This window comes from Vigna unguiculata, chromosome 3 (genome assembly GCF_037176805.1).
Source record: "Vigna unguiculata cultivar grain cowpea cultivar isolate G323 ecotype 2 chromosome 3, ASM3717680v1, whole genome shotgun sequence".
Lineage (NCBI taxonomy): Eukaryota > Viridiplantae > Streptophyta > Magnoliopsida > Fabales > Fabaceae > Vigna > Vigna unguiculata.
In genome coordinates, this window is record NC_140794.1 from 2,699,139 (window position 1) to 2,711,396 (window position 12,258).

The window sequence follows — 12,258 nt, forward strand, 5'->3', positions numbered from 1 at the left end:
AAAGCAAGTATATGAACTCAATAGTGTCAGCAAAATTGTAGTTCGGAGACGACAATTTGAAGCATGGGAAGACTCGGTCGCTCTAAAAGGAAAGGACAAGTTATTCATTTTGAAGGTCAGATAATATAGATAATATATTTTTAGTGAGTGTGGATCTCCAACAAATAACAGTGACCGAGGAAAGTGCTCAGATTCAACCTTCGCATAGACTACACTAACTTCTCACACACTTTGGATTCAATGTTTTATGCTACGTACATGCTCAAATCATTTTTGAACAAACAAAAATTGGGCAGTCAAGATCCGGGAAGACTGAAAAATGAAAGATATATAATCACGCCATATATAGCCCAAAAAAATCAATTTTCTCCCTTTTCATAATCGTCTCATCTATCTAAGATGACAATATAAATGGATCAGATGACAATAACAAATGAATATTGAACTGGAAATAGCAATACCACTAACTCTAGCTTTCGTACAAACGTGATGAACATACATATCTACTTGGACCAAGCAACTGCATCTATTTCAGCTTGTGCACTCCGGTACAACTCTAGTCTCTTTGCAAGAGCACTCCGTCGTTCCATAATTGCAGGATCCTCATTCAGCAAGGAGGACAAACGCTTGGTCTTCCAAAACGATTTATGCAAGTCGTCAATACTTAAATTTATTTACCCAATATCAAAGCCAAATGAAATAAAGGCTAATATATATTGTATCAAATGATAACTCTTCATCAAGAAATCAAATAAACACTATAAATGATCAAAATTAAAAATCAATGATCACGGAACCGTTAGTGAGAACTATTGACTATTGCACGAAATAAGAACTCTAAACATTAATGATTAAAATTAAATTATAAATGCACATGGTTTTAAACAAGAATAAATATATATCATTATATTCGGAAAAAATCAAGATTAAAAGAGAAATGTAACTCAAACTTTGAAGAAAAACATTTTTTTCTTACCTCCATTTTGCCTAGGTCTGTGAAAAAGTGATCAAGTAAACTTCGTTTAGCCTCCCGCACTTGACAATAGACAATGGACTTGGGAATTGAATGCCGCAGTGTAGCACAGACCATATTGACATACGACAAAATTGTTGTTCCTGTTTACAAGTGAGTGAGTGGTCCATTTCAAACATAATGAGGAACATACACGTCAAACTACAAGAACAAAGAAGTAACATAACAAGTGGAATGCAAAGAGTAAGACTTACCAATTCGCCTTAGATATGAATCATTATATCTATCAAAAATTGAATGTGTGGGATTGCCGCCCTTATCAACATCTTGAGGAAGCTTCCGAAAGAAATCAACAGTCAGGTAGCCACATTCCATATCAACTAGCTGCAGTGTTGCTCTTTTGCTTTCGTCTCTCATTCTTTCAAGTGAATCAACAGCTGCAGCCCCAACCTCAACCCGGAGACCAGGATACTGCTTCAAGTCCTGTAAATCAGCCAGGTTATGTATTAGCTGGGAAAGAAAAGATTCAAACTACAGTATATGTAAAGTAAAAGCGGATAAAATTTCAGATCATTCCAGATCATAGTTTGATCATAGATAATCATAAAAGGCATGAAAAAAGGACAAGGGTTATCAGTTCCCACATTGAAGCCTGTCCCCATTACTTTGGAAATTCCAAAATAGATGCATCAACATTCACAAAACCCAAATTTCATCTAATAATGAAAGGCATGTCTATTATTACGTCACAACTCACCATAAAATTATGGCCAAGTCTCTTCTTTAAGCCCTCTTCACTATGTTTTGCAGGTTAATTTTTTTCACCAAATCATTTTGAGAATTGGCAAAGAAAAATATAGAAAGGGTTAGATATCAATGCATGCTTTCAACTTCTAAAGTGAAGCACTAAAAGGAAAGTTCTATTATGTTACAATTCGGTTATCATACTCTACGGTAGTAAATATTGGTCGTTAAAGGGACAACAAGGGAAAAAGAGGGGGAAGGGTGGAATAGTAGAAAATAGTATGTTAAGACAATGTATACACAAAAATTGACGATTGTTACTGTGAACTATTGAAAAAAAAAAAAAAAGATGTCAAAAAATCAATTAAGGTGGTTTGAACTAGTGTAAAGAAAGCTACTAAAGACACGTGTGAGAAGAGTATAAGAAAGAAACAGGATGGCAGAGTGAGTATAAGAAAGAAATTATTAAGTATTACCAAGTGTATAATATCATAGAAATTTGTTTTTTAGACGAACCCAAAAGCGTCGTCTGACACATATAGCTATTGTAATTGTTGAAATGATATTAAAACATGAACTTTGTCACTGGAATGCTAGTGAAAAATATCAGAGCACTAACAAGTACGACAACTTGTCACTAACAAATGCAGCAGAAAAGTTAAATAGGTACTGCTAGGAACATGCTAAAGTTTACAATAGCTTTGTGAACATCAAATAAAGTTATAAGAAATACTCCAGAAATGTTAAACATATACAGCCAGGAACGTACCACAGTCTCACTGATAGCTTTGTGAACCAGGTCCTTTAACAGGGCATGAACCTGGAAGCATTTAAAATGACACTTCAATGAGCATGAACCAATTAGAATAAGATTCAAGTGGAATGTGTAAATAAATCAATCAAGAAAAAAGCACACAATACAACAAAATATTAATTTTGAAAAATTCATCAACTAATAAACTTTTGACAAGATTGAAATTCAATTCAAGGTTTTTTAATGATTTAATCAATAAAGAGGCTAATTTGTCAGCTAAGAACATTAAGTAAAAGGAGGGCCATCAATCAATAAAACTTTTTGCAGCCAAATAAACTTCCATTCAGGAGTGACTGTCTCCTATGAAAATTAGATGATTCACAAATGAAATCATACAGCATCAACAGCTGCCTCAGCAGGGCCCCTTATAGTTATTAGAGAAGATTCAATGAGACGGCGATATCCTTGTTCTGGAGCTATTAGATGAGGCTGGTACCCATCAGCTTCAGTAATAAGCTTCCTTATATTTTCCATCGAAAGCTGCTTATCAAACTGCAACCTTTTTAAAGCAGCAGGGAGCTGATTGTCAAAGACATTATAAATTTTATCACCTCCAGGCCGCCTGTAGTAGATCGGACAAATTATTGAAGTTAGTTTGAAACCAAAAACGAATGCAGCATGGAGATGAATTTGAAACAAAACTAGATTACAAAAATTAACCACATACACGCCATCAAGATGATCTTTAAATATTTGATCAAATGAGCGGCATATTTCCATGATTGAGTACAACTTGCCCTGCATGTGATGGGTAATGAGTCATTAAAAAATTTCAAACACCAAGCTAAAATGCCGGAAAATAGTGTCCTGCTCTTCACGTTACTACAGTGAATGAATAAATCAAAAACCGACCAGCATATCGTGGGAATGGATATTTACAGCTTGTGCACAATGGCAGAAGTTTAGAAGGACAAAGCCTTTTGACCAATGAACTAACGAAATAACAGTGGATTTTAAAGAGAAAACTTACCCCAGCATCAGCTGCAACAGGCTTTCCCAAACGAGTTAGTTCAGCTTCAAGTTCGGCTATTGTTTTGTTAATAAGAGATTGAATGCCAGGAATTTTGGACTTGATTACTGTTTCCAAGTGCTGAGACATAAAACAAGAATTTTTAAGTACAAAAGCAATACATTTAATTTAAGACACACAATGCTACAAATCTTATCTTTATACCTTTGAGAGCATCTTTGCCAGATGCTCAGAACCCATTCTGTGTGCAAGGTGTTTATATTCAGGGGTACTATTGAAGTACTCACGTTCTCTACGTCTAGCAGCAATCATGTCAACATTCTTGTTTATGTCTTGTTGGGATCTATTCACGACACCAATCCAGGGAAACTTTAACCTATATGCTCTTCCTTCCAACATCTGGGAAAAAAAATATATATACATATGCCATACACATCAGTACTGTAAGTAATGAGACTATGTTCAATTCTGTAGTAGAAAGAATATTTCAACTTGTAAAATCATAAGCCTAGTAGACACTGCATTAGCCTCCTAATCAATATGAAACCATGACTAGAGTCCATTGAAATCAAATAATTCTGTTAAAAGAATAAACATGAATTCGGTTTCAATTGAAACCAAGCTCATTTTTGTCAATTAAGGAAAGCTCAGTCAATTCTGGTGATTGATTGATAAGTAGCATTCTTGCTGTTCCAATAAAAGAAGGAAACTAGCAGAGCAGCATTTAGGGAGTGAGATATGAAAACCTAAATATTTCATATAGATGATAACACCATAAAAAAATGTCTTGATGCACCTTTTCCATAGTTATGAGAATCCCTAATCTTGCAATGAATTATCACTGTGTCATTATATTGGTATTGATATTTCAGTTGTTTAACTTACATCAACAGCATCAGTACCCTTGTCCATAAGATCAATCTTTGTCAAAACTCCAATGGTCCTCTCCCCTAAAAATTTGAAACGAATAATCCAAGAATTAGAACAACTTACTTTCTTTAAGCTGATCACTTCAATAAAACGCTTTTAACAATAAACAATTAAAACAATTAGAATCATGATGAGAATTTGGCCCTGCTGATGTCAGGGAGCTCGTTTCAAGAATAATGTGTTATTAAAACTATTGATTTTCTTAACTGAACTGTAATGAATATATGCTATGCATATGTATAACGAAGTACCAAACTGCTAATCAAACTCTATTTTATAATTATCATTTAATTTTTTAATTGAGTATGTGATAAATATATGCTGCTAGAGTTATGATATTTTTCCTAATTTGAAATTTGATTTTGGAATGAAGTTTGAAAAGTGGTGTGTTGTTATCATTGCAAAATTTATCTTCACTAATTTGAAATTTGACTTTGGAATAAAGTTAGTACAGTGTTTGTAATCGTTGCAAATTCGATCTTTCATGTTTTGTTTCAGGTTATATGTACACCTTAATTAGATTTTATTTTAATTGAGACTAATTCAGCCAAGGTAAAGGGAAAAAACTTTTAATTTTTAATTGGATTGAATTTTGTTTTAATTGAAACCCATTCACCAAGAAAGTGAAAAAAACAGGTGAACTTCAATTGCATTAATTTTTAATTAGTTGGTTGGTGTTGCAGCTAACAACACACGTAACAAGGCCTATTCTTAATTGCATTAATTTTTAATTAAACTTAGATTTATTTAAACTGAATCAATTTATCCAAAAAGGTGAACGGGTGGTGCAGCGTACAATCTAGAGAAAACGGCAGTGTACAATCTAGAGAAAACGATAATTCAAACGATTTTACGACCTTGATCTTGATCGACGACCCTACTAATTTTACAACTATGCATAGGATCTAAATTGAAAATATTATGTAAAATTGTAGGATCTTACAATTTTACGAGTGAAATCTCGATTTTAACTACAAAAGTCACAATGTTCTCTACATGCTAGAAACTTTTAATATTCCATAAATGCTAAGAAATGGATTTAAAGTTTAATTTTTCTTTTTTGTTTTATCGTTGGTTAAAGCATAACTATGATTGAAAATATTGAATGACTAGAAATAGTGTTTAGTTGGAGTTATTTAGCTGAAGATCATGAATTTAGACAAGATTGATGAGATTTGATGGGCAACTTGCTAACATAATGTCTAAAGCACTTAGGATATCAAGTTAGAAATTCATAGAGCTCAAACTTGGCATTTCTATGTCAAATCACAAAGTTGAGTATCAAAATTATGATATTTTGGCTTTATCTAATTATATTTTAGAATAACGTGTAGACAGTTTTTTGTTATTGTTGCAGATTTAATCCTTGATGTTTTATTTTAGTTAGTTAATTTAAATTTAAAATAAATTTAGTGGCAAGTTAAATATTTTTGGAATTTCAAATTGATTGTAAGTCTATACATAGACATCCTCATTTATAAATTTCAATGGTTATTTCTCATCAATTTTAATCTGTCTATTTTCTCTGCAAGTTCCAATATTTTTATATTTTGTTTTTAAAATATATTCCAACATACACACATATAGCTGTATGATGAACGAATTATCGCATTGGTTATGAATACTCAATAACAAATGAAAAACTTCAACAAGTACAAGCAACATCAAGAGTACTCAAAGATGAAAGAAAATGAAATATTTTGAAATTACCGGTAGGATCCACTTCACGGGAAATTTTAATTGCATCAGATGTTGCGAGATCTTGATTGGCTGGTGAGATAGCCAAAATTATACAGTTTGGCTGCAAATTAACATCAAATTCAGCATAGAATATTTCCCACATGGAAACATTCTTTAAAAAATGCCTACTGTGAAGCTGATAATCAGAAAAAAAATAAACACATAGCAAGATTTTTGCACACTCGGCGAATTTTCCAAGTTATGTTTTTCAGATATGTAAATTATGATTGTAAAAATCATATATAAATTATGCTTGCTTACGAAGTGTTCCTTACTTCCTTAAACGAGATATTTCCAATTACAGCCTATAGCATGATCATGAACCATACCTTCTCAATGTAGGAGCGAACCATATCCTCGATGTCTTTCACAATACTGTCCGGTTGCCCCTCTATAATTTTCGCAAAAAAGATCAGTCAGTATCTTATGCATCATAAAATTTAAGAACTCCCACAGCCTGTAGTCATCCACAGTAAAGACATGTCAACTAGTTGCTTACCTACAGCTACTTTAGTAAGCCCGGGAAGATCAATGAGCGTCAAGTTAACAACTGCAATAGTCCAAGAGGTCGCTCAAAGTCAAACAAACGGATAGTGTGATTGATCTACCAAACATTGTCACAAAAGAAAAAAATTCAAACGCACCATTAGGTGAGTATATACTAAGATGAATCGGAACACTAGAAATTTGTTTGGTTCGTCCAGTCTCTCTATCAGTTTCATCTTGAATCTCCTTCCTCACAGCAACTACACAAATTAAAGATCACCATCACTAATAACAGTCATACATAAACTGAAATCCACCAACAACATTAAATCAACCACGGAGAGAAGCTTATACATATAAACCATCCATTTATTTACGAGCAATAGCAAAGAATACAGAGCTTGTGAATTGTAAATTGAGAATAAAAAGTACCAAAATCGGTGAACCTCTTCCTCGGGAGGTGCAGGAACTCAGCGTACTCTCTGCTTCCCTCTTCAATCTTGTGAAGCTGCAAAACCAGCGGTCGCCGCGTAACAATCCCTGCAAGACGATTCGCACGAGTGAGTTTCAAATCAGAAGCATCGATTAAAGAAATACATATATAGAAATGGAGCAACGATGACCTGATCCACGAGGTAAGAAATCTTTGCCGACCACGCTCTCCAAGACGGAGGACTTTCCTGAGCTCTGAAAGGGAAAGAAACACGATTCGTTATGATTCGTTGCTAGATCAGAAGAGAAGTGGATAAGAGAGAGGGATCGGAGGTGTGACCTGGCCTCCGACAACGGCGATGGCGGGAAGAGAGTCCCACAGTGTGGGGAGTGCAGTGTTTTCGCCGTGGTCACCTAAGGCGGTGCAAGCTCTCTGGATTTTGTTCACCAAAGAAATGAGATTCTCCATTCGGATTTCTGAGATCTGTTCGGTGGATCGGATTCAGATCGCCGGTGACGGTTACGGAGAGGAGAGAGAGAGAGAGAGCGAGGGTCCCGATTGGTGCTGTGTCGATTGTGGTTGAGGGGTTCGAAAGGGGAAACGCGGAGTCCTTTTGTATGGAGTGTGTGGGTCTGGAACTTGGTTTGAAAAGGGACGCGATGCCAACGGGATACTATCTTTTACAGTCTTGTAATAATTTATTGGAAACGCATTTTACTGCTTAGTCGGTCGCTGTTTCCACTGCTAGATTCTTGTTCCGCTGTCCTCTCTCTGTAATGGAATTTTACTTTCTTGTTAAGGAAATTAATCCACATTTACAAACGAAATGTTTCTACTATTTTAACATATGTAATTACACTTGTTAAATCTTACACAATTGACTATTCTACTTTAACAAGTGAATTTGACGATTCTATCTGGTGTCGCATTGGTTTTTCTCACACAATTGTTATTTTGTTTTAAAATAAAATAATACAATACCAGAAGAGTGAATAAACATATCTGAAGCCTTGAGAAAATGTCAGAAGAACAATTTAAGTTTGCTTAAATACAATTTTATTTTCTATTTTTCTACCTTATTAAATTTAGTTTTATTAATAAGGTCTTAATTTTTGTTAATTTGATCATTCTTCACAATGATATTTAAATCGTTAATGAGAATTAAATAATATGTCAGGTGACATTCCGTAATTTTTTTTAAACTTTTTTATTCTTTTTCTTAATTTAAGAAAAAATGGTGTACTTGTTAAGTTAATATTGTTACAATATTAGTGTGAGTGTCAAATGTTAGTGTCTTACATTTAATTTAGTTATAATTTTTTTTGTTAATTATTTTAATTTATTTTATTTTAATTTTGTTCAATTCAATTTTATTAATTTTTTTTAAATTGATCAAATTTAATTTTTATATAAATATTATACTGAATTTTTTATTAACATTCACATTTATATTAAATATTTATTTCATTATTTTTAAATTAGCTCTCACCATATTATTGGAAGATAAATATTAATTAATGTTTGATTTTGTTATATGTAAAAGGTAAGGTGAGAAGAAAATTTCATCATTGTTTTTAAAATTATAAGAAAATATATTTATTGTTTTTAAAATTAAAGGATAAATTCTGCATTATTTCGATTCCATATTTTATGATTCATGACATAATTTATTGAGATCTCATCATTTTCAACAATTTCAGGTACCTGAGGTTCTTCTGGAACTGAATCATTGATTATGTCAAAAGAATCTTTTGGGACTTTTACCCTCTCGATTAGGCCATCTTGCCTTTTTTCCCTTTTTCTCACACGAGGATTTTTATCTTTGGAACCCAAAGGCCTACCACGCTTTAGGCGTGTTTGAGATTCATTTGCTATATTAGATTGTCCAACAGGAATATCAATTCCGATTGGAGTATTAGCAGCGGGTATATGCGACTTAGTTACCCTTTTTGTGTCGGTAAAAGCATCTGGTAATTGGTTGGCCAATTTTTGTAAATGAATTATCCGTTGAACTTCTAGTTCACACTCTTTTGTACGAGGATCAAGATGAGATAATGATAATTCATTCCAACCAATATCCTTTTCCAGTTTCTTTCTTTCTCCCCCTAACGTTGGAAAAATTGATTCATCAAAATGACTATCAGCAAATCGAGCTGTAAATAAGTCACCTGTTGATGGTTCAAGATATTTTATTATCCAAAGAGCTGCATCATTTAATTAGCCTTGTTGCACAAGAAGGTTTGAATTTGCACCTCATGGATGTTGTTACAGCCTATTTGTATGGCTCTTTGGAAAATGATATTTATATGAAACTCCCTGAAGGATTTAATGTGCCCAACAAAGCAAATTCTAAAAAGGATTATTCAATAAAATTGAATAAGTCCCTTTATGGATTGAAACAATCAGGACATATGTGGTATAATCGTCTAAGTGAGTACTTATTAAAGGAAGGGTATAAAAATGACCCTATTTGTCCTTGTATTTATATGAAAAGATCCGAGAATGAATTTGCCATAATTGCTGTTTATGTAGATGACATAAACATAGTTGGAACTCCTAATGAGCTCACAAAGGCAATTTATTGTTTAAAGAAAGAATTTGAGATTAAGGATCTTGGAAGGACAAAGTTTTGTTTGTGATTACAAATTGAGTATTTAAACAAAGGTGTTCTTGTACATCAAGAAGCTTATATAACGAAAGTGCTTAAAAAGTTCTATATGGACAAATCACATTCACTATGCACTCCAATGGTGGTGAGGTCATTAGATGTTGATAAAGACCCTTTTAGACCTCAAGAAAAAGATGAAGAACTACTTGGTCCTGAAGTACCATATCTTAGTGCTATAGGAGCACTAATGTATCTTGCTAATTATACTCGACCCGATATAGCATTTGCTGTAAATTTGTTAGCAAGATATAGTTCTTCACCTACAAGAAGACATTGGAATGGAGTAAAACAAATACTCCGTTACCTTAAAGGCACTATGAATATGGGCTTGTTTTACCCAAATGATTCAAAATTAGATCTAATGGGTTATGCAGATGCAAGTTATTTATCAGATCCTCATAATGGTCGATCACAAACAGGATATTTGTTCACATGTGGTGGCACAGCGATTTCATGGCGATCTGTGAAACAAACAATAACAGTAACATCGTCAAATCATGCAGAAATTTTAGCATTACATGAGGCAAGTCGTGAATGCGTTTGGTTAAGGTCTATAATTCAACATGTGCGACAAACTTGTGGTTTATCCTTGGGAAAAATGAAACCAACAACGATATATGAAGACAATAGTGCATGCATTGCTCAATTGAAAGAAGGATATATTAAAGGAGATAGAACAAAACATATTCTTCCAAAATTCTTTTTCACTCATGATCTTCAAAGAAATGGTGATGTAGAGATCCAAAAGATTCGCTCATGTGAAAATCTAACAGATTTATTTACAAAGTCTTTGCCAAGGAAAACTTTTGAGCAATTGGTTCACAGGATTGGACTCCGCCATCTTAATGATGTAAGTTTACATGAGGGGGAGAAATAGAAGATGCAAAGAACAATATTATATAGAATGATGTACTCTTTTTCCTTCACTAGGTTTTTATCCCAAATGGTTTTTCCTAATAAGGTTTTAACGAGACACATTCTTTTATCAATGGACACCCAAGGGGGGTGTTATGAATTAATGGTCGTCCATTAATTCATAACATATTTAAGTTTTAAAATTTCTTATGTAAAAATATGTCAAAAGTGTTTGCGTAAAGGGTGGGATGGTTAAATTTCCATCATACATTATTTATTTTATATTAAGATAAAAACTTATTTCCATATATTTTGGTATGAAGTGAAACTGGGAGGATAAATAAAATAAAAAATATATAAAAGAGATATTAATTGAAACATTTTTTTTGTGTGGAAACTGTTTGAATAATTGAAATTATGAAATAATAATAAAGTGAGATGATTTTAGTAGAATAACGATATTTTAACTATTTTTTTTATATTTTTAATTTATTATTTCAATATTTTTTAATTATTTTTTTTAGTATGATAATTTAATGATTGAAGTGACAGAGTAAATATGGGTCAATTATTAATTTTGTTTATTAGTTTATCTGTATGAGAAATATTAAGGAAGTAAAATTGTATTCATATCATGGAATTCATTTTATAGTTTGTGGCGTGAACAATTTTTTGTGTAGTAGTTTTGTTTCATATATTTTAAAAATGGACAATTTTAATAGTAATGTAGCATAATTTATTTGTATCTGTTTAGTTACATGAGACAGTGGAGGAAAAATAAGAAATATTAAGAAAATAAAACTTTATCCATAGAATTAGACTAATTTTCTAGTTTAGTGCGTGAACCAATTTTGTCACCGTAGTTTAAACGGTTGAATCTCAATTCATACATTTGAAAAATTGACGCTTTTAACCTGGTTGTCTTGATAGTTTAATTTTAATTTGTATATTTTAAATTTTAATCGCCCCATTTTATTTCATATACTCTTGAGAATGTTGTTGACAAAACAAAAATTGTCAGAGGTTAAATATATTTTTGTCTCTCAACTTTTAGTGAAAATTAGAATTAATTATTTTCGAAATTTTGGTTCAATTTAATCTCTCAACTTTAAAATTACGTGGATTTAATCATTTTAACTAAATTTTGTTAAGTTTATTTGATGTTTCAAATGCGTTTTCATGATAGTTTCTTAGCTAATATTGAAATAAAAATGTATCAAACCGTATAAACATCTCAAATACTAGCATATGTGTTTAAAACGTTAAATAAACTTAACAAACTTTGCTTGAAAGGACTAATTTCACACAGTTTTAAAGTTAAGGGATTAAATTAGATCAAAATTTCGAAAAATGACTAATTCCAGTTTTACTGAAAATTGAAAGATAAAAAACATATTTAAACCATAAATAAACAGTAAAATATAAATCAATATCGAAGAAGATTGTAATTCAGGAATAATAAAATCCCGTCTTATTTAAAATGGGTGAAAAGACAAATTAATAGATATTTTGAAGATAATGAATAAATAAAATACAAAATTAAAAGTAAATATTTCATTTGAGTAAAAATGTAACCGAAAAACTTGCCGAATAGTAATGTATTGACATGTTGTGATGTTTGTAATGGAGGATCCTAATTCAAATG

The 12,258-nt window shown here is 32.2% G+C and overlaps 1 protein-coding gene across 2 annotated transcripts; it reads right to left on the reverse strand.

Moving 5' to 3' along the window:
• Window positions 1–310: 310 nt before the first annotated feature.
• LOC114178066 (dynamin-related protein 5A) lies at window positions 311–7,745 on the reverse strand. 2 transcript variants are annotated; one of them, XM_028063755.2, is made up of 16 exons: window positions 7,430–7,742; window positions 7,281–7,344; window positions 7,090–7,197; window positions 6,816–6,917; window positions 6,671–6,721; window positions 6,501–6,562; window positions 6,142–6,232; window positions 4,387–4,451; window positions 3,706–3,900; window positions 3,502–3,621; window positions 3,199–3,269; window positions 2,868–3,093; window positions 2,487–2,537; window positions 1,228–1,456; window positions 977–1,116; window positions 311–632 (listed from the first exon to the last, which is right to left on the reverse strand). In XM_028063755.2, exons 1-16 carry the CDS (start codon window positions 7,556–7,558, stop codon window positions 504–506), a joined length of 1,833 nt encoding a protein of 610 aa, XP_027919556.1. In that variant the 5' UTR covers window positions 7,559–7,742; the 3' UTR covers window positions 311–503. The 2 variants fall into 2 exon arrangements, with proteins under 2 accessions (XP_027919556.1, XP_085527370.1); XM_085671244.1 differs by having other exon boundaries at window positions 2,868–3,269; window positions 7,430–7,745.
• Between the last annotated feature and the right edge of the window lie 4,513 nt (window positions 7,746–12,258).